Source organism: Lepisma saccharinum, chromosome 4 (genome assembly GCF_977018435.1).
Source record: "Lepisma saccharinum chromosome 4, izLepSacc3.1, whole genome shotgun sequence".
Lineage (NCBI taxonomy): Eukaryota > Metazoa > Arthropoda > Insecta > Zygentoma > Lepismatidae > Lepisma > Lepisma saccharinum.
Window position 1 is genome coordinate 86,074,935 of NC_139232.1, and position 27,350 is coordinate 86,102,284.

Here is a 27,350-nt window from a genome sequence, read left to right on the forward strand (position 1 = left end):
GCCCCATGTACCAATGTAAACTTTAGGACGTGCTCTTAAAACCATGTAAGTATTTCAGTTCTATTTTTAAGACTCTTCTTTATGTAAAACTTTGAAAGTGTTTATTTATTTTAGGCTAACCCTGTATGATTCCCCTATGTATTAATTTTGTCATATGTTAGAACCTGGTAAAGTTGACTAAGTGTTTGATAAAAATCAAGAAACATTGTTTTGCATTTGTAAATGTGGTAGCTGAATTACATACTTTCTCCTCTAAGAGTTATCGGGGAAAAAACAAACAGAATTTGAATAAATATACAGGGTGTAATTTTAACGGCACCCATGGACCACAGAAACGTATAGAGGACATCAATAGAAACAACTTTTCTGAGTAACAATTTTCTCGTTGGTGCATCATTTCGGCGCTACGGTCGTTTAAAAAATTGTCGGAGTGCTTATTTTACTACTACAAGGTGGTCTAAAAGTCACAGTACAGCCTATTATTTCAGAAGTTGTAAGGAAAATGAAACATTTGAATACAAAAATGTAAATTGGGTATGAGGGCCCACTTTTTGGTACACAACACAAGGATGGCCGCCATTTTGAAATCCGCCATTTTGAATTGCCGTCCATTTTTTTAAATGGGAAGGGGGTCATGTGTGGTATTAAACACATTGAAATTTTGCCAGGAATTCATTTCTGGAATCAGATTCACATAACTGTAACGGTGTAGGCGTTATTGGCATCCAAAAGTCTGAAAACCTTATTCTGTTGCAGGTGGCATATGATGGCGTTGACGAAGCAAGAGCGAATTGAGCTGATCTTGATGTCTGAGGAACGAAGCAGTCGAGTCGTTGCAGCAGATTTCAACAGGCGCCACCCAGAGAGACCACCGATTTCTCATAATACTGTTGCATGTCTCACATCCAAATTCAAGGAAACTGGAAATGTGTCCGACAGGCGACGTAGTGATCGTCCCAAATCTTCCACTGACGAGATAACCTCGACGATGGTTTTGACTGCCTTTGCAAAGAGCCCACAACACAGCACCCGACGTCTTGCAAGTGAAATTGCTGTTAGTGGTTCCTCCATTATGCGTGTTCTTCATAGCAACAAATGGCACCCATTTAAGATACAAATGCTGCAAAAACTTTCTGATGATGACCCAGACAGACGTGTCGAGTTCTGTACGTAGGCATTACGTTAACATCATAACAACCCTACATTCCAACAGAGTATCCTATTCAGTGACGAGGCAATGTTTTATGTCAGTGGCGAAGTGAACCGACAGTATCATCGAAATTGGTGTCATGAAAATCCCCACTGGATTGACCCATCCAATGTTGTTGGAGATGTTAAAATCGTGATGTGTTGTTGGATATGGGACAGCCGTGTGGTTGGACCAATCTTCATCGATGCAACCCTTAATTCCGAGCGGTACTTTCACATGTTGAGAGACACTGTCTTTCCTTCCCTTTTAAATGAAGATGGTATATTCCCTTCGTTTTTCCAACAAGATGGTACTCCGCCACACTATGGGCTAATTGTTCGTCAGTGGCTCGATGTCCAGTTGCCTGGGCAATGGATTGGCCTGCATGGCCCAGTGGAATGGCCAACAAGATCACCCGACCTAACACCTATGGACTTTAATTTATGGGGGCATTTGAAGCAACTCGTTTACGCAGAGAAAATTCGTGATGTTCACCATCTGCAACAAAGAATTACGCTGTGCTGCAGTGAAATCGCTGACTGGATTACGCGACTAGAGGTATGCATTCAACAAGACGGCCGGCATATTGAACACATCATTTAGCCCTTCAGTGTCAACTTTGGATGCCAATAACGCCTACACCGTAACAGTTATGTGACATCTGATTCCAGAAATGAATTCCTGTCAAAATTTCAATGTGTTTTGATACCCCGCATGACCCCCTTCCCATTTAAAAAAAATGGACGGCAATTCAAAGTTGTGGATTTCAAAATGGCGGCCATTGTTGTGTTATGTCGCAAAAGGTGGGCCCTCATATCCAACTTACATTGGTGTATTCAAATGTTTCATTTTCCTTACAACTTCTGAAATAATAGGCTGTACTGTGACTTTTGGACCACCCTGTACTTATGTCCCTGTAGTTTCAACCATTTTTGTCACTTGCCGCGTAATGCCGTGAATGTACATTACATTATGTGTTACTTATCTTTCGAATTTGGAGATCTCAACGTGGTAATGAGATTTACAAATATTTGATATGTAGGCTAAGTGACAAAACCCGATATTATCACTTCGTTTTGAATACGTTTCTTTTCTACCGTTTTTCGTATCGTTCGTTCACTTCCTATTTGCTTACTGAAAGCATTCCTTCGCTTTGTTTTACGGTACATAATGTGGCTGGTCGTAGCTATGTCATTTTCAACAGAATATGTGGTGTGTTTCTGGCAACCCTGGCACGCACTGCTTCACGGGGCTTTTTAAAACGACTGTAGCGACGAAACGACGCAACAACGAGAAAAATGTTACTGAGAAAAGTAGTTTGTTTTTATGTTGTCTTTACGTTTCTGTGACACCCTGTATATTCTATGTGTATATACATAACAAGTAATTATAAATGTTGCCCTAAAATTTCAAGTTCTAATGTCATTTTACTAGAACCTCGAGTTATTTATAAATGTTTCAACTTGTGAAATTATGTTTATTGATTCATTTACATTTTTTCTTCCACCAAATAATCAGATGTACAAATTTTCAGAAATGCTGATGCAACCATAAAGTTTGATTGTTCATTTACAAGGTAACCAAAAAAGTTCTTGCCGTTATGGAGCAGTGATAAACAAAGAGCAATACAGTGGACGGTACGTACCTTTAGGTTTCGAAGTAATCTCCATCAGCATCCAACACCATTTGCCAACGTTCCTGCAGCTGCACAATACCTTGGTGATAAAACTCGGCGGGCTTCGATGCAAATAAGTCCGTGAGTGCGTTCCGCAGGTCTCCCTCATTTGCGAAGGATCTCCTACGGAGGTGGTTGTCGAGGGAATGATACAGGTGGTAATCTGTTGGTACAAGGTCCGGTGAATATGGTGGATGGCACAGTGTCTCCCAGCCAAGTTGCTGAAGGGTCTCCCGGGTCCTCTTTGCCACATGTGGCTTGGCATTGTCGTGCAGGAACAGCACACCCTTGCGATTCACGAATGCCGGCTCCTTATGCCGCAATGCACGGTGCACCCTTTGTAACTGCTGAGAGTAGCGGTCTGCAGTGATGGTCTGACCAGGTGGAAGGAGCTCGTAATGCACCACGTGCCGACAATTCCACCATACCTTTGGTGGGTGCAGAGGTCGTCTTCAGGTGTGAGGAACAGGTTCACGTGGCGACAACCAATGTCTGATACGCTTGGGAGTGTCATAAAACACCCACTTTTCGTCACCAGTGAGCAAGCGATCAAATATGGGTGTGTTCAAGTGCCGAGTGAGCAAGGACAAACAGGCTGTCACTCGTTGTTCCTTGTTGGATGCCGACAATGTGTGGGGTACCTACTTGCTTAACTTGTATGACTTCCCTATCCCATGCAGGTGCAGTCTGACTGTTTCAACGGAAACATGGAACATTTCTGTAAGTTCATCACACGTTAGACCACTGTCCTCCTCGATGGCTGCTTTCAGGGCCTCGTCATCCAACACATGTGCTTGTCCACTGCGAGGTTCATCTGAAAGGCTCATATCTCTCGAATGGAATTTCTGGAACCAATGCCTGGCAGTGCGTTCGTTCATGGCATTCTCCCCAAAATGCCTGGCAAATGCGGCGACTTGATGCGGCAGCTGACAGGCCCACTTTAAATTCATACAACAAACACACGCGGACAAGCTGCTTGGATACCTCCATTTCTTTCCGACACTGGATGAGCTATGACTGCTGTGTGTGCGCAACGTGCCTTTATTACTGACAGTCAATGGTGAGACTAACTCCCGATCGCTTGGCAGGCACTTGCGTCATTTCGTTTCCTCTCTGTGAGCTCATGATTAATGGAACGTCAAAAACGGCAAGATTTTTTTTGGTTACCTTCTATATAGCGGGGTCTAACCATTTTGTCAAATACACGTTAAATTTAATTTTTTTGTTAATTGTTTCAGAGGTTCTTCATCGATTTAATAAAACAAGCAGTTGCACAAGGTGCTGAAGTGGTAGGACAAATTTCAAATCAAGTATCAAATTCTGTTGATGGTCGTCGTAGTGGGGGACAGGTAAGAACAATACTATACTCAACTTTCTAGACATAGATGAAGCAATTGCTTATATATAAATCTTTGAACAGAATTTATAACAATTTTTCTGAAATGTTGATAGAAATCAAAAAAAAAAATCATAAAATTACCAGATTTTGCTATAGATTTTAATGTGATGTAATGTCACTTATTTGTGTATTGATGCGTACCTTGTATATAATCGTAGCAGATTCAGATGTCTACATAGGAATTAATATATTTACTTGTTATAAACTCTTTCAGAGGTTCTTCATCGATTTATTGAAACAAGCAGTTGCACAAGGTGCTGAAGTGGTAGGACAAATTTCAAATCAAGTATCAAATTCTGTTGATGGTCGTCGTAGTGGAGGACAGGTAATAACAACACTATACTCAACATTCTAGACATAGATGAGGTAATTGCTTATTTACATATCTTTGAACAGAATTTAAAACAATTTTTCTGAAAATTCGATAGAAAGCAAAACAGAAACATTCATATAAAAATTACCAGATTTTGCTATTGATTTTAATGTGATTTAATGTAACTTATTTGTACATTGATGCATATACCTTGTATATAATCGTAGCAGATTCCGATGTCTACATAGTAATTAATATATATACTTGATATAAACTCTTTCAGAGGTTCTTCATCGATTTAATGAAACAAGCAGTTGCACAAGGTGCTGAAGTGGTAGGACAAATTTCAAATCAAGTATCAAATTCTGTTGATGGTCGTCGTAGTGGAGGACAGGTAATAACAACACTATACTCAACATTCTAGACATAGATGAGGTAATTGCTTATTTACATATCTTTGAACAGAATTTATAACAATTTTTCTGAAAATTCGCTTGAAAGCAAAACAGAAACATTCATATAAAAATTACCAGATTTTGCTATTGATTTTAATGTGATTTAATGTAACTTATTTGTACATTGATGCATATACCTTGTATATAATAATAGCAGATTCCGATGTCTACATAGTAATTAATATATATACTTGATATAAACTCTTTCAGAGGTTCTTCATCGATTTAATGAAACAAGCAGTTGCACAAGGTGCTGAAGTGGTAGGACAAATTTCAAATCAAGTATCAAATTCTGTTGATGGTCGTCGTAGTGGAGGACAGGTAATAACAACACTATACTCAACATTCTAGACATAGATGAGGTAATTGCTTATTTACATATCTTTGAACAGAATTTATAACAATTTTTCTGAAAATTCGATAGAAAGTAAAACAGAAACATTCATATAAACATTACCAGATTTTGCTATTGATTTTAATGTGATTTAATGTAACTTATTTGTACATTGATGCATATACCTTGTATATAATCGTAGCAGATTCCGATGTCTACATAGTAATTAATATATATACTTGATATAAACTCTTTCAGAGGTTCTTCATCGATTTAATGAAACAAGCAGTTGCACAAGGTGCTGAAGTGGTAGGACAAATTTCAAATCAAGTATCAAATTCTGTTGATGGTCGTCGTAGTGGGGGACAGGTAAGAACAACACTATCCTCAACTTTCTAGACATGGATGGGGCAATTGCTTATTTATAAATCTTTGAACAGAATTTATAACAATTTTTCTGAAAAGTCGATTCAAAAGCAAATAAAAAAAATCATTAAAAAATACCAGATTTTGCTCTAGATTTTAATGTGATGTAATGTAACTTATTTGTGCATTGATGCATATACCTTGTATATAATCATAGCAGATTCCGATGTCTACATAGTAATATATTTACTTGTTATAAACTCTTTCAGAGGTTCTTCATCGATTTAATGAAACAAGCTGTTGCACAAGGTGCTGAAGTGGTAGGACAAATTTCAAATCAAGTATCAAATTCTGTTGATGGTCGTCGTAGTGTGGGACAGGTAAGAACAACATTATATTCAACTTTCTAGGCATAGATGAAGCAATTGCTTATTTTTAAATCTTTGAACAGAATTTATAACAATTTTTCTGAATAGTCTATAGAAAAGCAAAACAAAAAAATCATGTAAGAAGTACCAGATTATGCAATAGATTTTAATGTGATGTAATGTAACTTATTTGTACATTGATGCATATACCTTGTATATAATCGTAGCAGATTTTGATGTCTACATAGTAATATATTATACTTGTTATTTAGAGGTTCTTCGTCGATATCATAAAGCAGTTCGTTGCACAGGGTGCCGATGTGGTAGGACAAATTTCAAATCAAGTGTCAAATTCTGTTGATGGTCGCCGTAATGGGGGACAGGTAAGAAAAATATATTAAACTTATACATTTGTCATAAAAACGGACTCTGTCATTTTTACTTCAATCTCGTGACACATATATTTTAATAATGTGTCAAATCTTTATGTTACGCTGGCACTATGTTAGTCACAACAAACAGGAACTTTAAATTGATGAAATAGGGTTAATATCCATATATAACCCAAGAAAATCTAAAGAAAAGGCTAACCAGAGAAAATTCTCAATAAATGTGTGGATGGGAATCATCCACAATCATGTGATCGGGCCATTCTTTCTGCCACAAAACGTAAACGGCATTACCTACCAAAACTTCCTAAGGGAAGAATTGACGACGCTGCTGGAGGATGTGCCGCTCGCCACAAGAAGGGGTATGATTTACTAACATGATGGATGCCCAACTTACTATTTTCAGAGTGTGCGACAGTGGCTGGACGACAATTGTCCCATGCGATGGATTGGTCGAGGCGGCGAGGAGTCCGGATTTGATTCCATGCGACCTTTACATTTGGGGTCACTTGAAAGAGTTAGTCTACAGTACACCAACGGACTCCCAAGAAGAGTTGAGAGAGAGAATTGTGGCAGTTGCCCAATATATAAGAGAGAGAGTGTCAACGCGAGTGACTGTGTCTGAAGTACGCCGCAGGTTGCGTGCTTGCATACGTAACCGGGGGAGGCAAATTAAACAGGATTTGTAGTTTTTGTAACGGTTAATTCTGACAACCTGGAATCATGAGAATGGTAATTAACATTATTACTTCTCATTTTCGTTCATTTATTTCTCACAACAGACAACTTCTTTTCACTTTACAAAGAGGTCTACAACGCGTCTTCTCCGCTTTTTATACAGATTTTCCCACAACCCGTGTGCCAGTTGACAACATTTGTATCTTTTTGGAGAGCTTATGAAATGAGGAAGTTTTTCCGTAATTTTTACTCTAAGTGTGTTACAATTTTTTTGAGTAATCCTTTTCGATTTAAAGGAAAATTTCCAAATTTCTTCAGGACGTGTGCTCCAGACTGTTTCTTTCTGTGAGTATGGGAATTTTAGGCATGATTTTTTTCCCAGTAGTCACTCATTCGTCAGCTGTTAGCAACGTGTCAATTAAGTGCCCAGGGTGTAGTAGTTTTTTTTTTGACAATTAGCAGTTTTTCGGTCTCAAGTAGGAATATGTCACGAAAATCTACAAACTGCAATAACTCGAAACACATTGATTTCCGACCCTGGTGCATAGGGTCAAATTTGTTGCAAATGTGCTCTAGTATTACCCCTTTTCAGGAATAGGTCGAATTACCAATCACCCTGTATATATATATATATTGACATGCGTTGAGCTGATGATGTAAGCAACGTTTTCCACTTTTGGGGCGAGGTGGAGGACGGGGAACATTTGAAATATTTTAAAATATATTAGAAGGACGAAATATGTAGCCCGTTCATGTGATTCAAAGTAAGTGTATTATTTATTTAGTCAGAGTTCAACATTGCAAGCAAAAGTAACATTATATTTTAAGACAAGAGGAATATTTTAGTACTCTAATGTTTTCTTGCAGAATGAGGACTTTTTGAGAAAATATGCGGATAGCGGAGACTCTGACATGCTTGACTACTTATTCCCTGAATCTACTTCTGCAGTAAGTAAAAGCTAGGCACATTTTTTTAATGTATTTTTCTATAACCATGTACTTACTGCATTATGTTAGCATACAAAAATATCTATAAAGTAACTAAGCGAGCTTCTAGGAACACAATTTATAACCGTGTCCTCCCATTTCGTCTTATCCTCTTTCGCCTTACACACAATCAATTTCCCACCTGGGAATTTTATCGACTTGATAATGGGAGCGCAGAGCTTGTGAGGTTGCCTACCTTGGCTACTCGCCACGAACCCCAGGAGCACCGACCTCGACCAATCTTCATCCGTGCGATTCTCAGTCGGACCAAGCGGCCGTTCTAATAACGACCAACGCTCCCCGCCAGGGTGTCTCTGGTCCGTCCTTGATCTCGCCCAACTGCCATCCAGCCCTTGGGTTTGGTTAGGTTAGGTTATGTTATGTTAGGTAATGGCGTATTTAGATGCTGCACCATACTGTATCCACCTAAGAAATTGAATGAATGAGTCCCAAGAAACACGCAATAAATTTACGTTATTTCAATGTAGCATGGTGTTTTATTACATTAATAATAATGACCCTTCATGTCGATAATATTTTCTGGTGGAACTTTCTTTGTGTGTAAGGTGAAACAGGATAAGGCGAAATTGTATTGGGAGAGGGATGAAAACGCAATAAGGCGAAACAGGCCGTAATCTTTATTACTAACCATGGGGATTTCTTTGTTGTCGAATGACAAGATTACACTTTTCAATAAGGAAATAAACTCATGAATATTTAGTGTAGTCTGTACTTACTTTAATTAGCATCTATAGAAATAAGAAAATATTAATTTGTTTCTGAACAATGTTTATTGATTTTCTGAAATGGTTTAGGACAACACTGAAAACTCAACAATTCCAGATGACCAAATGGTGGAATATATTCAATGGATAGTTGGAACGAATGACACAGAGGTAAATATTACTTTCATTGCCACAGAGAAATACAAAAAACAATCCGTATATGATACAGGCTGCATTATTTATTTTAAAAATTCCATTCAATTCACGATTCAAATACAGTAATTATTAGTTCTTCCAGAGTGAAAAATTCATTCTATTTTCCATTTCGTTTTTATTTTTTTAGTTGAAGTGATTATTTTCCTTTAACAGTGTAAAAAAGTGACATACATGGGAAACTTTCAGAATTAATGGTAGTGCAAGAATGGCACAAAGGGAGGGATACAAAAAGGAAGGAACTAATTAGAGGTAGAAGTTGATAAATTGGTAGACCAGAGGGAGAAGGATAGAGAGACAAAGGAAGCAAGAGGTAAACAGAAAAAACAAAGAAGAATAGAGAAAAAGACGGGTAGACAGAATGCAATGGAAATGAACAGAGGAAAACCAAGGAAACAGATTGAGATATAGAGTAACATATAAAGAGAGAATGTAAGTAGATAGTGTGAATCCTTGTAGAGAGAGTAGGATAGAAAGATTGAGATAGAGAGAGCGAGAAAAGAGAGAGAGAGAGAGAGGATAATCGAAAGAGTAAGTACAAAGGATGATACCCGGATATAGAAAGAGAAGGCTTGAGAGAGACAGAAAAACAGACAGAGATTAAATTGAGAAGTGAAACCATTCGATAGAAAGAGAGAAAGAATACGATTGAGAAAGATTGAATTTGAGTTTGAATTGATGTATTAAGTCCACGAACCCCCGGAAGATGGCCCCCTCTATCCGCATACATTCGAGGGTATGCGCTAATGTTCTGGTACCTAGAAGACCAGAACGTGTTTCCCAATGAATATCGGTTCCTCCGTTTTAATTTCCTCGTGACTTTATTTGGTTCAAAGAATACATATAGATACATTTCTTCAAGTTACAATGTAATCCGCAGGATCTTGTACCGAGGTTGTTCGGTAATCCAGAACAAAACCGGTTTACAAAGTTTGTTAATATGATACTTGTTTTGTGGTCGTTTTCTTAGGTATGTAGTGGGTGTCTATTTGACTGAGATAGTGTTGGGAGTCGAGTGGGTAGCTGTGACGTTGTGTGGAAAGGTTAATCCTGGGATTCTTCAGGATAGCAAGGTTATGAAAGATGAAGGTGACAGAAGAATAGTATGTAATAGAACTGGGTAAGAACGAGAGATAGAGAAAGTAAAAGGGAAGAGAGAGTACAGTAGATAGAGAGGGCAAGAAAGAAATAAAGAGAGACAAGTAGGAGGATCTTTGCACCCATAGACACCAAAGCAGAGCCCACCTGCAAATATATTCCTCCTGTCTTTGAACCTACCAGAATAAAATTGCTTGGGGACACCACTGAAGATAATGAGAATTTTTTCTTGTACGAAATACAAGTAAATATTGCACTACAGTAGTGAAAATGTATGCAATTGTGAGATTAAAGTTTAATCAAAGATATTAATATAACGTAATAATTGTATTTCAGAGAAAGATGATATTGTGATGTTTTAACTGCTTACAACAGCATAACCTAAATTTACAAATTTGAAAAATATTCAATGCAATCATCATGGAAACAATTAAACGCTACTGCCCCCTAAAGTCACTTTATTGCAATGCTCCGTTGTGAAAGAATTATATTTCACAAGAATATATGAAGGATATGAATATAGTGCCATACGTGAATTAATTGTCAGCATTTTACAATCACATCACTTTCGATGTAGGAATTCCATATTTTATACTTGTATGTAAATTAGTTATGCTCATCAATAACAATTTTCGAACAACAGTAATTGTTTTTCATATTCTTTTTTAAACAGAAAGTGAAAGAGATTATAAACGATGACATAAAAGTTCTGCAAAATCTATTAGACAAACCTGACGAGGTAAGTTCTTTAAAAATTATTCAGACAGTATCGTATAGATTGCAATTCACAATGTCTAGTATGTGTGAAACCGAGATTGCAGCCTCGTACATAAGCCGTAAATTACACGTACGAGGAACCATATTTTCAACGAACTGTGTTTCAGTTCTGTTACGTACAGAATTACTTAGAATTATTCTGTCGGTCTTATGTCTAAAGCTCATCAGTCATCCCAGTGTAGCTTTCAAGCAAAAGTATGGTTCCCATGCCTTAGAAAATAAAATAGTAGCATAAGTGAAGCAAATTTAGAACATAATACCGGGGAACCCCGTGAAGTAGCTGGATTCCACAGCGGAAAGGTCTGTTGTAGGTTCAATTCCTACCACCGAGAAATTACGCGTATTTCCCTGCAAAGGAGAGAAGAGTTTCTCTCTCGAAACGTAGTGTTAGAATAAGTATAGTTATAGATCTTTTGTACTGTTAAGGTGGCCGATCCTAATGCTGGGAAGGGAAGTGGGGAGAGGGGAGAGGGGAAGCGACCTATCCAGCACGATAAGAAACGCAGCAAAGATGTACGCGGAACGTGGCAACACTGCAAGCACCGACTCGCAGTGCCAGCCAGCGGTTTGCACGATTCAACGGACATCGCTGTGTGCCGTGTTGCCACGTTTCGCGTACATCTTTATAAAAATCTGTATAAAATCGGTTTCTCAATGTGAATTGACACCGATAATGAATTTTGAAAACAGATGCAAAGAGCTTCAAAACAAGACCAATTTTGTGTTTGTAGGACTACCCAATACTAAGAAAAAGTTGCTTCGAAAAATTGAGGATAACTGTTTTTTGACAAATTTTAAAAAATCTGAAAATTAAGATTTGGGTTTATAAACCTTCTGCCTGCACCATACTGAAATTTCATCACGATTGGACAACCCGTTTTTGATTTATAGAATTTCAAAAAGAACGATCGTTTCCAAAACTAAGAAAAACGGATCTCTTTTTGCGTTCTCACGACGATAAAAAATATAAGGCATATTCGAAGACAAAATGATTAGCACAGATTAGCGCAGAATTGAATAAGCTAAATTTTGAAGTAACTCTTATTTTTGTAGGTCTACTGGTAACTTTTTAAATTGGAGTCTAAACTCGAGTATCTATAATTTTTAATCCAATTGTATGACCAGGCGCCGTAACAGTGGAAAAGACCTTTAGGAGCAATAGACAATAGATAATGCACAATTAACACTGCATGTATTTTATTACGGAAATTCAACCTAGTAGAGTCGAACTTTTAATTCATTTAATATAATTTAGTTACGTTTCTTGATAAAAACAAAATACCTAACAAATAAACAAATAAACGTAATTTTTCTTCTATTGCTGCTTTGATGAGATCTAATACTCTTCTACTTTATCTGTATACGTTAGACTATATACATTAAAAAAGCGCGCAATAATAGTAAATTCTGTATTAACACAAATATCATAAAATATTTCTATAGTTGTTTCCTTAAATATGTTTTAACCTATTTTATTCCTTACTTGGTAACGTCACTATTCTAGCATATATTTTAATTTTAGCCATTTCTTAATGAAATACATGAATCCTATAGGTTCTAAAAACGGCTAAAAGAAGTTATGATCCTAAGAAAGGCTAAATTGAACTTTTCAGCTAAATAAATGTTAAAAAATATCAAAAATGCTAAAACCTTGTTTTGTTTCATCAGAGCGAACTGAACACATTGTTAACTGTACGGCAATATAAAAACGTATTCTCCCCCCCCCCCCCCTCTGTCTCTCTCTCTCTCTCTCACACACACACAGAAGGGAGAATGGAAATGAGATAAGGGAAAGGGCATGAGAGAAAAAGGGAAGCAAAATTTGCATTACAAAAGAAATAGCTTAACAATGACGAGTTTTAAATTTTTATTATTTTCTGTATTTTCTAAAAACTGTGTTTTTTGTATGCTTTAAGTTTAGTAAACATGTAATATGTGAAGGAAAATGTGTTTGCAGTATTGATGCTCATGTAAATGGAAATATTTGGATTGATTTCAATAAAAATACGGGCAGGGAAAAAATCCTAAAAACGGCTAAATCATCTCTTTATAAAGCCTAAAATGATGTCTATAAAATCCTAAAAGTCCGGGCCCTAATCATGAGTTAATATGCATTTGAAGTAGCAGAAGCAGTGTTTACGTTTATTAGTTGGCGGAGAAAGATTGACTATAGGTTTCTAGATTATTTCATACCAGTGCCCACACAATAATAATAATAATAATAATAATAATAATTAGATAATTGAATATCTCGTTTTAAATAATCTTGAAATTTAATGATACTCTCGATGCATCATTCTACTAGAATTTACTAGACTTAGGGCTGTAGGCATAGTCTAACTTTTAGTAGATTTAGGCTATTAGTGTATATACTGTGCTCCGCACTTAAAATAAACAATTATTATTATAATTATTATTTTACACGCACACACGCACAATCCAGACTTATGTTCGATTTTGAAGGTAGGAATAATAGAATTATTCATATGTAGACTACATGTTATATTGTTAGTGTAACTGTGTAAATTAAACTTTTTTTTGTTTCATGTGAGCGAGATTCCATCCATTCTTGAATTCACATGAAAACAGGAATTTCAATTATTTTCAAAGAAATCGTCTCTCTTCCTGCAGGGTTATAAATGTGCACATTAATGATGACAATATTAACAGTAATGAAAACAATAAACTAAAAGAAAACCTATAAAACTAACAATTAAATAATCATGAAACAATTATTTTCACAGAGAAAACGCTATTCAGTTTTAACTTCACTCTGCGCTATTTAAATTAATTCAACATTTGTTGTAGCTTTACGCATGAAAACTAATATAATTCACAGTCTCCAACATTTTGTGCAAGGTTTTAATGAGAGAACGAGGAAATAAAAAGCTTAGTAATGCTGTAAAAGTTCCCGAACTTTGAACTTCGTGCATTAAATTTGTTTACTTTATGTAATTAGAATTTACTGCTTAAAACACTGTACAGCAGTTTAATGTACGTACAACATACGAACACACGATACATTCAAAATTACAAAAAAAGAACTCTTTGCAACATATTACACCATAAGCATACTAAAAGTCACAAAATCAATAGTACATGCTATAAACTGTTACATTCGTTGAGTGAATTGTTGACCATGCTTCAAGTGATCATTGTAATGTCACAAGAGCAAATTTAAACATTTTATTGTTTATGCAATCTAATAGAGAGAGGGGAGTGGTTACTTTTAAGTGATTAATATCGAGCCGGTATTGTAATCTTAGGTAGTAGATATGGAATATCCCGTTAATAATACTGATGTTTCTATCCTTTACCCAACAGTAAGAAAACTACAATATTTGTTAACTATTTCTTCATTATAATCTGAGCATATACAGAGAGTTTTATATACATATGATATATTGTCAACGGTTGCACATTACACTAGTGACCTCTGAAACGATAGTAACTTCAGAAAGAAATTTACATCTGAAACTAAACTTCTGTGTAAATATTTGTGCCAGCTATAATATTCCCTTGGGAAAGATGGAATCAACTTGGTAAGGATGGAATTTTTTCGTTTCCATCGGAAGGGAATCCCTGAGATTCCAACCGTTAGTATTGTTCCAAGTTCCCTAAGAGTGAAACAATATTCTACAACTATATTTTAGTAAGATTGCTTCTATATGACAAACTATAATACCAAATGTACTAATATAAATTAATTCGATGTTTGTATATGTCATTTTTATTCCTCAATATTTTATATTTCAGTTGGCAAATATTGGAAATTTGAGTGCAATTACAGAGGGGCTTAAGAAAATGTCAGAAGAAGTAAGTCCTATAAAAATGTTCTGAATTGTTTTTCACTGTTTCTTATTTGCAAATTGAGTTACTTATTTGAAGAAACTTATGCAATTTGTGAGAACTTAATATAAATTAGAAAACATGACAATGATTCAGAATCTTTATAATACGTATAAATATTTTTACAATATATACCCTACCACTTGTGAGTCATTTACGTATTCATTTCATTCGAGACTTGTAATAAGTTTGAGTACATTATTTTCATTTTTTTAATATAGTGCATTCGTTTTGGCTCTGGGCGGAGAGAGTGCCTGACTGCAGACCCGTGACGTCACGTTTATATTGACGCGCATATCTCTAGCATGCAGACAATTATATTTATATTGCATAACGAGTACTAACCTGTGCTATAAGAGTTGTTGAAAGTGGTGCCAACTGCTTTTACACATTCCCAGCATCTTTTGATGAAATTTTGATTGGCATATTTATTGTTTTCCAGTTGTTTTCTTGCCATTGTTAGCCCGGCAGTACGCGCGCTGGGTAAAAAAAATACCTAGAAGATTGCTTCATAAGTCCGAATTTTAATTGTTTCAAAGTAAGTAAATAATAATATCTTCAATTATTAATATAATTTTATTAACTTTGAACGGTTTAATTGATATTTGCCAAGGCAGTGTTTCTACAGCCCTGCGAGCGAAACTAAGGAACTGACAGCCGATTCAAGGTCACGACTCTCCGAAGGGTTCATTGGAAAGATACTGAGAAGGGTGGCGTCAGACAATAATCGGAAGTCATCAAAAAATATATTTAACAATCGACTGGGTAAGTTTTTACTCACATGGACGTCATTACGGGTTAGACACTAGACGCAAGTTGTCAGCGCTGTTACGGTGTTGTTATTTTTGATCATTCTGTGAAAGAAAACGCCATCGCATTGACAGGCAAAAGTTGTATGTTTAGACGCCGGAAGAGCTACAACCTCTCTGTAACTCGTGTTGTAGGCGAAATTGTTGCTCGCTTATCACTCAGTACAGGTCTGTTTGTTTTAGCTTGGAGGTGTAATTTTTCTCTGTTTAAGTGCCTGTGTGCGGATTTGTCCAGTCTCATAGATCACACCAGTGTTAGTTTTTTCTGTGTAATCCGTGTGTTTGTGTATGTTCAATAAGATTGTGTGACCATTGATAATACCAGCCGAAAAGTTCGTTTGAACAAAGGAATTTTATGACACTTATGTGAAAACCGAATCATGTTTGTGGGCAATTTTCACATAAATTCCCTGGCGTTGCAGCTGCGGGCAGAGAAACAGTTCGGCAACTTGTTCTGAGATTAAGAGAAAAAATACTTACAAGAATTCGGAAGAGGAACTTTTCCGAGTCAAAAAATCAAAAGATCCCGGGAATGTGTGAATGCAGTTGGCCACCACTTTCAAAAACTCTTATAACACAGGTTATGCAATATAAATATAATTGTCTGCGTGCTAAATATATATACATAAATAAAAGGCGGGACGTCACGAGTCGAAAATGCCGGCATCCGCGCAATGCCGTGCCGTCTGCAGGCACGTGCTATCTCGGCCCAGAGCCAAAAAGAACGCACCGTATCTTCAGTGTATAATTCTGTTCATTGCATACATACTCTTGAGCCTAATTTTAAGAATACTTTAGAAGATTGAAATGTGAATAAAGCTGACTAAAATTCAATTCTCACCTTACAATGTATTCAGGTAGCGCAAGCGAAGCAGACAATTTCGAAATTTGTAGAAAAGTTCTTCAATGAAAGCGCGGAAAAAGAGAAGAAAGCAATTACAGATGCGGCAAGAGGTGACAAGGTAAGAATCCATTTTAATTTTAATTTCATATATTATGGCAATGTGCAGTAAATCACGGTGTAAAGTGCAATGGCATAATGTCAATGAATCAAATAAAAGTTGCGTAGCATTTCATTTTGATTCGTTTGGTCAGAATTTGAACATTTTACAATAAATGAATTCCATAGGGAAGGTAGTATATATGCTCGTAGTACAAATTTGTAAACAAGAGGCTCCTGAGAATATTTTTACTAGTAGCAAAGTATCCTTGTAATCAATTAGCCCCGGGTTTGGTTGCTGGTGGAGGCACACTGCACGATGTTTTGGATCACACTAAAATGTAAATTAAGACAGTTTCAATTAGTCTAGCTGAGCATAAAGTGTTATGGGGGAGACGGCGGAGACACTTTTATATAAGGTTGTCAGATTAAATTATAATCAAACCTTGGTCTTTTCTAATGGATTTATGTATATAGTAGTGATGAATTATCTTTAAAGGATTTGTGGGAACATTGCCAACACACTTCTAAATATAAAATATATACACATATGAAAGTAAATAATAATACGTACTGACAGTTTTCTAGCGTCCGTTTCTTATTATTTAAGTTTGTAGACGTGTGTGTGTGTCTGGAAAACAGAGGTAAAAATAAAAATTGCAGCCAATGGTTGCCAGGAATTTCATGAAATACTGTCGACTGTATTAGTTTCCTAGTCATATATTACTGTTCATATATTTGAGAAACAGATAGAAAGTAATTTATTGAAATGTATATTAAATCACCAACTACATGAATGCTAATTTGACATATTGTTTTTGTGTTTCAGAACTCGCAAGAAAATTTAAAGGAATGGGCGAACAATTTCAGAGACACCCTTCGAGATGTTTCAAATGTAAGTATTGCTTCATTACTATCTCTTTATGCCAGCCTCCGTGACGGAGTCAAACATTCAATCAATCAACCCTTTTTATAACAAAAGGAGTAAAGTTTTTAACGACCTTTCTCTTCTCTTGGGTGCTGACTGCATGTACCCAGAGCGGGAAGTACGAATGTCTCTACTATTTCAGGGTGTGACACATAGCATTAGCCCATAGCACAGTTATTCATTTTTTAATGTGACCATTTCACAAGGCAATGGGATCTCCGCAGTGTACTTCATTTACTTGTGGTAAATACATCTATAAAACGATTACAGTAACTTTTATACAAAACTTTAAATCCAATTTTCTTCTCCACAGCATAAGTACTAAACTGTACATGTCTGGGAATGTTACCTAAATATTTTTTTTAAGACATGTCACATCATTGAAACATATTTAATTATGATAACATTTTATAGATAATTTCAAGTACATTAACTTAAATACAGAACGAAAAGAAAATTGTATTATAAACATCCTGACTGGTTGTAATATTCCGAATTCTATATATCCGTTTATGTATTATTTCGTGTTGACATAAGCTCTCTCTTGTGTATCTACCGTACTCTATAAATATAAGCATTCATTCAGTCGTCCTCCTCTAAACTTGCTCCAGCCATATTACTTGTTTTATTGTTTCTAAACCGTTTATAATTTATTTGTTTTTAAAATTATCGGAAGAAAGTTTGCTCAGGTTTGCTATTGTTCGTTCGCGTTTCCCTACATGTTTAACTTCATGGAATGTTTCCCTGATACGATATATTATTAACCAGCTATACTTTAATTTGCGGGAATATTTATTTATTAGTTTTCTTAATTTGTTCATTAATTTTTCTTCCTCAGAATCTTAACAATATTTACAAAGGAATGACCCTCACACTTATGGATTTTAACACAGAAGGTGTCGTCAAGGAAAAGCAAGAGGTAAGTTTGAAAACATAGTTCCTAAATGGACACCGACTGGTATTCGTAAAGTATTCTTGCTAAGCTGTTATTAATTAACAAATAATCTTAATAGTGAAATGTGAAAGCAATATTGAATGTAAAGTTGATAGTACAACGTTATGTAAAAGCAATTACTTTTATTGTTTCTAGATTTCTTGTCATGTATTTTTCTACTACTATATTGTTAGATGTTATCGTAAAATTGGACGCCAAAATTTGCCACGTCCCGAGAAGGTGACACCAGTCCGGCTTAGGCCAGGGTACAGCGCCTTGAATAACGTAGTGTGGAAAACGACCCAAGAAACTGGTTCCCCGAGACGATGACAAGTAGATGGCAGTGCGATCGACCCAGGTTTTAATTTTGTTATGAAAGTAATGTGGCTTAGTTAGTTTTTGGAATATATTGTGTAAATTTGTTTCTCTAGAAAGGCGGTAAGTGAATTGATGGAAACAGTTATATTTGTGGAGTGATTTGCAGTCACGAAACGACATTAATTTGGAAAGAAAAGTAAAATAAAATTAATAAATAAATAGCATGCGTAACACAAGAAGAAACATCGCAATGTGATTCCGGACGTCAGGTCTTGGACTGTGTATTAGAGTTTATTTTTCTATGTTATTAGAATATAAATAGTATCCTGAGAGATATTTCATACCGAGGCGACAAACCACAAATGTCGCTTGAAAGCGAGCAGTCGGGAATCAATGCAGCCTTTCGAACCGTAGGGACACAAGCTCTGACTGCACCGTTTCCTCAAGGAGATTTTACACCAAAGCGACACGCGACAAACGATACGAGGATTTCACACCAAAGCGACACGGGTCCTTCGGTCCAAGGCAACTTTCACACCGAAGCGACACATGTTGCTTGGAAACGAGCCAATCAAGAGCAACATTTCACATCGTAGCGGCATGACGGGAAGCACAGGCCAGTGTTCGGTTGGTGAAATCCTCAAGCGATAAGTGTCGCGTGCCGCTTGTCGCTTTGGTTCGCAATCTCACTAAAGCAAGACACTCATTGCATCGCGTATGCGCGAACAACAAACCACAGCAACATGTTGCAAGCTATTGAGGAAATGGCCCAGTTTGAGCGACGCAGAAGCGACAAAGCGACACGTGTTGTTTATCGCGTCGCCTAGATCTGTAGTTGTAATGTGCGGTTTATCGTGTCGCCTATCTGTTGTTCGCAAGCAACGCTTGCTAATAGACTGAAGGCACCATGTCGCTTGTCACTTAGTTGAGAACTCCCCCTGTAGCGCGTCTTTTCGGTCTCAGCACCCTTACTTTAAGGAGCTTTCCGACCGAAGTAACAAGTAGCACACGAATACGCCATATGAACGTGTCGTTTGCTGTTTGGACCCTCATGTGCAATGAATGCTATTTTACAGTCTGGAAGTGTGTGTCACTAGTGTGACAGTGTGAACATCCCGTGTCGCTTGTCCCATTGGTTTGAAAGTTGCCTTACAATCATGTCGATGGCACTAAGAAAGTTTTGTGGGGTTCCCCTTGTCGTTTCATGCAATCATCATTATCATCATCGCCGCGATTAGTTTAAAGCGGAAGAAAAGAGACAGTAAATATCAAAAATACAAATGCTTCAGTGTGTATATCTTTAAAAGAAATGATGATGATAATAATAACGAACCTAATTCATACACAAAAATTTAGTTGCCAAGAGCATTCCACGCGTATTTTTTCTCCCGTATTATTAACGAAAGTATGACGATAACAGGACGTGGTCGACTGTCTAGAATGTTCGTTAATATCTTCGCGACCACTGTACCAAATATCATAGCAATTATGAAATTCATAGAAATGCTTCATGTAAAAGAATCAGACGTTGCAGCGAAAACTCCATTTACTTCCATTATAAGCAGTCGAACACCAAGCACCGGGGTCAACACCAGCGCCTCTAGCGGATCATTTTGGAGTGGAACCATCCAGAGAGCGCAGAAGCATGCCGTTTTCCACACTACGTTATTCTAGGCGCTGTAGCCAGGGTAAAACATGAGATTCTCAGGGCAACTAAAACTGATTAGTGATGGGTCGTTCGTGAACGAGTCGTTCCTTTTGAACGACTCCCTCTTGGGAGCTGTGAACTGCCCGCTCCTTCGGGGTCAACGAGCAGTTCCTCTGTGGTCGTTCACCGTTCCTCGGAGTCGTGAGCTTTGCGTGTGTTGCCAGCCGCTCCGGCAGTTCCCGCTCCCAGTCGTTCACTCCCAAGTACAGACGGGATCAAATGAAATGTACTTCCCTTTTCCTACCAACTCAGAAGCGAGTTGGAAACTCTTCATTGCTCCTGTGTAGATAAGAAAGTGGGGGAGGGCAGTAGCAGACTAGGCCATCACGCAAACTTGTTTCCAGTAAGCTTTCTGTTGGACTCTTCGCAGTTTGTGTTCCTATCCCCCCCCCCCCCCGCACCTCTTTTAAGTTCCTCATGCGTATAGAATCGTGCCATGAAGGCGCATTTAGAGGATGTGGCAGTGGCCGCATATTCTCGAGTTCGGCCATTTTGGAGGTCATATAATCAGCACATAGCTCCAGCCGTGTTTAATCCCAAGGGATGTAGTAAAAACGAGAAAATAAAAATGTTTTACATTTTGATTATGTGACAGTATTCTTTGGATATTGTCTTGGAAGTGTCTGTTAACATCCTAACCCGCAATTTTGTTTAAGGATAAAACTGGTTGAAGGTCGCGAATGTTCCTGAGATGTAATGAGCATATCACATAATCCGCAATAGTTTAGCTCGTGTTTTTCGAAAAAAAAGGAATGATATACAAATCAATTCTACGAATGCTTACGTCGTTGTGACCATGGAGTGCATTTTGCAGATTAACGAGGATCTGGCGTCTAGACATAAGGTCAGTATAATAGTCTGTGGGGTTTGGGCTGTGTCCTATCCACCTACGTTTGTAGTTCTCCATTCACAAATGTCATCTTAACACACCTTTCATCCAATCCTTTGTGATTAACCAAAAGTGGAAGAAAAGCGAAATAAAATAAATAAATCGGTTATTGTGTCCCTGCGTTTTTCAATTTATCACCATGACCGAAAATTAATGTTTCACTGATGTAATGCATCACTATAATCATGTGAATTATTTTCCGTCATCATCGTGCGTGATTAATCATTCCTTAAAGCATAGACTCTAACGCTGTTGTCCTTAGTGTAATTGATCTTATTGTGTGGAAGTTTTAATGTAGACAAAAGAATGGTTAAGAATAAATCTTAATTGATGGTTCGAAATTTAAAATATAATAACAGTTCTTAGTTCGATGTCAATGAACGATTTCTCCTATACATTAACAAGGATTCCGGCCTCCTTGGTAGAGTGGTTAGCACAGCTTGCTTAAACACCGGCTTTGGCATTGTGTTCATTCGGTGTTCATTGTGAGTGTTTCCCTTCATTAATTTCATCGACCATCCTCATCGTCGCGTTTAGGCAAAAGTGACACAAGAAGCGAATTAAAATAAAGCAAATCAATCAATCAATAGAACATAGGGTCTCATGTTTCATAGAGCAGTATGCAAAGCACTCGGTCATGGAGGCCTTCAAAATTGAAATAATAATTACATTGCATTCATTTGGTGTTTTAAGTCCACTTTATGCACAGTAAGGCTAATCGGGACTGGACCTACAGTTTTAAGTGGGATCCGAACAACTATGTGCCTCCACTGGGTATCGAAACCGGGACCGAAATAATAATTGCAACAGAAAACCTGATATTAGAGTATTTTAAGGGTTTAGGCATATTAACAATTCACGTCAACCAACAACAATTTCACCTGCATTGTGTGATATATGGTTCTGCCCTAACGATTGATTGATTTTATTTTATTTTACTTCCCTTTTTGTGCAACTTTTGTCTAAGATGGAGGATGAGTGATGATATGATGAAATTGATGAATGGACACTCACAAACATCCATGCCCAGGCCGAGATTCGAACCCGGAAAACCTTGTCCTGAGATTTCGGCCTGTGTATGGGACCGGTGGCCATCCACCGTCGTGAGGAAATTGGGGAGCTACAAATGAGTAGCGTGACGCGGTCACGGAAACTTACAATGACTGAAGGCTTGTCATGCTGACCACAAGTCACCCCATAATTCCCACCTCGGCAGGTGGAAATGAGGCCGGCAGTCTGTAGGTAGGGCCTGGCCCTCACCGACTGTTGCGCCACGGGTTGTTGTTATTATCATCATCATCATCTTCAAATAACTATCGTTATATATTACCCGTATTTCATCGCATAATCGTCGCACCCTGTTTTTCAATCCAAGGAGAAAGGGGGGGGGTAAGAACACAAAATCCTTCCACAAACTGCGAAGAGTTCAACAGAAAGCTTGCCGGAAACAAGTTTGCGTGATGGCCTTGTCTGCTACTGCCCTCCCCCACTTTCTTATCTACACAGGATCAATAAAGAGTTTCCAACTCGCTTCTGAATTGGTAGGAAAAGGGAAGTACATTTCATTTGATCCCGTCTGTTTCTGCGAGAGAGAGAGCGACCGTGTTTTGTTTCTGCTTGCTGTATTATTGTTGTGGCGGTTTTCCACAGAGAAATGCGCGCCACTCTATTTATAACAACAATACAGTAGCGGAACAACAAGGGAGTGGGGGATGGGCTGGTTATTCACTTTTAACACTTACTGTGACATGTTTTCGCAATGTGAGAATAACTGTAAAAGGAACTTCGCAGGTGGAAACAAGCTCCGATGAAACACACAGGGTTCCTTTTTTGTGCTCTTTTTTATTGAAATGTGTTTCAATCGGCAGAACGCCCCCAACTACTATCGTGAAGAAAAGGTATGTCCGGGAGGACTGGGGAGAGCGTGTGAATTAAAGAGCTATTATTTGCAATCCAAGTATTAGCGTTGTGTCCTCCATTCTCTTATGGGGGTTTGTTTGACCCTTTATCCAAATGCATGGACATCAGTAACTGGAGGGGCAAGGGGGCGACGACCCCCTGAAAAATGATTTGCAAAATACAATTGTATTCAACACATATTATTTTATTTCAGTCGCAGTAACTTGTTCATTATTAGAATGGTGTAAAAGGAGCATGACAATTTCAAACTGAAGGAGTGTCCCACTATTACGTGGATAAATATGACTCGTTTGCTTCCCTCCAGAAAAAGATACTGTGTACGTCCATGTTTAATTGTCACAGTTAATCTAACGGTACGAAAATGCATGTGACGCAACGTAAGCAACGAATCCAACCAGACCCGTAGCCAGAAATTTCATTTCGGGGAGGGGTTCATCTCTTATCAGCAGCCGCCATCTAAAGGAGAAGATAGGGGGTGTAGATGCTATGAAGATGTATTTCTTAGTATATTACAACTTATTATACAAGGTGTTTAATCTTGGGGGGGGGCTAAATTAATTACCATAGTACACTAATTAAGTTACACATTTGTAGGATTTCGGGGGGGCTTCAGTCTCCCGAGCCCCTCCCCTAGCTACGTACCTGAATCCAACAAAGAAGACTCCGAACTTATCTAACACAAAAAAATATATATAAGTTGAAATACATTAAGATCTTCTTCCCCCCTCCCCATCAGTCTTCAATGATTTCGCACCCTGACCGGTACATTGTTTCCTTCCTGCTGTGTATGTTCTCTTCTTTTTTTTTCATGTGGAGTAGTAGGCGAAGTTCCCTCCCTCTCTAATCCTTTTCACTCAGAATAACTCCAGCAACAATCCTCTCCTCCCCCTTCGCTCAACTGCACGAAAAAAACCTACAGTGGTGTCGGTCGTTCCTTAGAAAGACTCCCTCAGTGAGCAAGCTCCAGTGAACTGCCTCGCAAAAAAGGAGCTGCATCGTTCCTTTGAACGACTCCTTGCGGTGAGCGAGCTCCGGTGAACTGACTCCCGAAAAGGAACGGCCATAACCCATCACTAAAACTGATCCATAACTTATTTTAGGAGAAAGGAGAACAAAGGAAACATCTTGTTTAACCTACTACGGAAGGTACTACATAAAATTGTAATCGCTTTCTGACTTCATTAATCTTTACATACAATCACATATGCTGCACGTGGCGATCATTTCTTTATCTCGCCTTTATCCATCTCCATTGTTTATCTCAGTTCATAAATTTATGTAAGAACAATTAATTTCAGTTCACCAAACACTTTCATTCAATTCGCCTGCGCATTGTTACAATAATCTGCGACCATAATATATCTTCCGCGTGCTGCCATCTATGATTCCTTATTTCAATCATTGGCCATATGGTTTACATGTGCGGGTACTTAACAAATTTAACAGACTGCCTTTTAATTTATAAAAACGCAAGCGTATGTCAAGTTGGCCCCCCAAGTGAATGGGCTAGATGAAAACAATATTGGGCCAGAATCTACACTTAATGGACTAAATGGGCTAACAATTATTTCTGATTGGGCTAACTCCGTTTACGAGATATTCGGATTCAAAAAATGGGGGGCCAACTTGACGCCAGCCCCCCAAATGAATGGGCTAGCAAAACTAACCAATGGGCTAGATTCTCTGTTGAATACAAGGAATGGGCTAACAACAAATTTTGATTGGGCTAACACGGTTTTCGAGACATCCGGTTTCAAAAAATGGCGGCCAACTTCAGCCCAGCGCAACAAAACGAATGGGCTAACAAAACCTATTATTGGGCTGGAATCTCTATGGAGTGGACGCATTGGCACAACAATTATTTTTGATTGGGCTAACACCGTTTACGAGCTACACGGTTTCAAAAATTCGGCGCAAGGCGTCAAGTTGGGCCCCCAAATGAATGGGCTAGCAAAACTAACCAATGGGCTAGATTCTCTGTTGAATACAAAAAATGGGCTAACAAGAAATTTTGATTGGGCTAACACGGTTTCCGAGATATCCGGTTTCAAAAAATGGCGGCCAACTTCACGCCAGCGCCCCAAAATGAACGGACTTAAAAAATTAACTATTGGGCTGGATTCTCTATGGAATAGACGCAATGGTCCAACAATTAGTTCTGACTAGGCTAACACCGTTCACCAGATATTCGGCTTCAAAAAAGGGGGCGTGGCATCAAGTTGGCCCCCCAAATGAATGGGCTAGCAAAACTAATTAATGGGCTAGATTCTCTGTTGAATACAAGGAATGGGCTAACAAAAATTTTTGATTGGGCTAACACGGTTTTAGAGTAATTCGGTTTCAAAAAATGGGGGCCAACTCAACGCCAGGGCCCCAAAATGAACGGACTTAAAAAATTAACTATTGGTCTGGATTCTCTATGGAATGGACGCAATAGCACAACAATCATTTTTGATTGGGCTAACACCGTTTACGAGCTACAAGGTTTCAAAATTGGGCGCAAGGCGTCAAGTTGGCCCCCAAATGAATGGGCTAGCAAAACTAACCAATGGGCTAGATTCTCTGTTGAATACAAGGAATGGGCTAACAAGAAATTTTGATTGGGCTAACCGGTTTTCGAGATATCCGGTTTCAAAAAATGGCGGCCAACTTCAGCCCAGCGCAACAAATCGAAAGGGCTGACAAAACCTATTATTGGGCTGGAATCTCTATGGAGTGGACGCATTGGCACAACAATTATTTTTGATTGGGCTAACACCGTTTACGAGCTACACGGTTTCAAAAATTTTTGCGCAAGGCGTCAAGTTGGGCCCCCAAATGAATGGGCTAGCAAAACTAACCAATGGGCTAGATTCTCTGTTGAATACAAGGAATGGGCTAACAACAAATTTTGATTGGGCTAACACGGTTTTCGAGACATCCGGTTTCAAAAAATGGCGGCCAACTTCAGCCCAGCGCAACAAAACGAATGGGCTAACAAAACCTATTATTGGGCTGGAATCTCTATGGAGTGGACGCATTGGCACAACAATTATTTTTGATTGGGCTAACACCGTTTACGAGCTACACGGTTTCAAAAATTCGGCGCAAGGCGTCAAGTTGGGCCCCCAAATGAATGGGCTAGCAAACCTAACCAATGGGCTAGATTCTCTGTTGAATACAAGGAATGGGCTAACAACAAATTTTGATTGGGCTAACACGGTTTCCGAGATATCCGGTTTCAAAAAATGGCGGCCAACTTCACGCCAGCGCCCCAAAATGAACGGACTTAAAAAATTAACTATTGGGCTGGATTCTCTATGGAATAGGCGCAATGGTCCAACAATTAGTTCTGACTAGGCTAACACCGTTCACCAGATATTCGGCTTCAAAAAAGGGGGCGTGGCATCAAGTTGGCCCCCCAAATGAATGGGCTAGCAAAACTAATTAATGGGCTAGATTCTCTGTTGAATACAAGGAATGGGCTAACAAAAATTTTTGATTGGGCTAACACGGTTTTAGAGTAATTCGGTTTCAAAAAATGGGGGCCAACTCAACGCCAGGGCCCCAAAATGAACTTACTTAAAAAATTAACTATTGGGCTGGATTCTCTATGGAATGGACGCAATAGCACAACAATCATTTTTGATTGGGCTAACACCGTTTACGAGCTACAAGGTTTCAAAATTGGGCGCAAGGCGTCAAGTTGGCCCCAAATGAATGGGCTAGCAAAACTAACCAATGGGCTAGATTCTCTGTTGAATACAAGGAATGGGCTAACAAGAAATTTTGATTGGGCTAACACGGTTTTCGAGATATCCGGTTTCAAAAAATGGCGGCCAACTTCAGCCCAGCGCAACAAATCGAAAGGGCTGACAAAACCTATTATTGGGCTGGATTCTGTATGGAGTGGACGCAATGGCACAACAATTATTTTTGATTGGGCTAACACCGTTTACGAGCTTCACGGTTTCAAATATTTTGCGCAATGCGTCAAGTTGGCCCCCCAAATGAATGGGCTAGCAAAACTAACCAATGGGCTAGATTCTCTGTTGAATACAATGAATGGGCTAACAAGAAATTTTGATTGGGCTATCACGGTTTTCTAGA

At 38.2% G+C, this 27,350-nt stretch overlaps 1 protein-coding gene across 14 annotated transcripts in view; it reads left to right on the forward strand.

Moving 5' to 3' along the window:
• The window catches only part of LOC145986636 (uncharacterized), a 250,937-nt gene that overhangs the window by 173,567 nt on the left and 50,020 nt on the right, over positions 1-27,350 (forward strand). For 7 of the 14 annotated variants that reach the window (XM_083120899.1, XM_083120894.1, XM_083120895.1 and 4 more), the window contains 14 exons: positions 4,103-4,213; positions 4,478-4,588; positions 4,860-4,970; positions 5,242-5,352; positions 5,624-5,734; positions 6,001-6,111; positions 6,372-6,482; positions 8,034-8,114; positions 8,969-9,049; positions 10,863-10,928; positions 14,723-14,782; positions 16,482-16,586; positions 17,394-17,459; positions 18,331-18,411. In XM_083120899.1, the coding sequence (XP_082977025.1) occupies positions 4,103-4,213; positions 4,478-4,588; positions 4,860-4,970; positions 5,242-5,352; positions 5,624-5,734; positions 6,001-6,111; positions 6,372-6,482; positions 8,034-8,114; positions 8,969-9,049; positions 10,863-10,928; positions 14,723-14,782; positions 16,482-16,586; positions 17,394-17,459; positions 18,331-18,411 (1,317 nt within the window). The remainder of the gene's footprint in view (positions 1-4,102; positions 4,214-4,477; positions 4,589-4,859; positions 4,971-5,241; positions 5,353-5,623; positions 5,735-6,000; positions 6,112-6,371; positions 6,483-8,033; positions 8,115-8,968; positions 9,050-10,862; positions 10,929-14,722; positions 14,783-16,481; positions 16,587-17,393; positions 17,460-18,330; positions 18,412-27,350) is intronic. The other 7 variants (XM_083120891.1, XM_083120892.1, XM_083120890.1 and 4 more) reach the window with 7 other exon arrangements.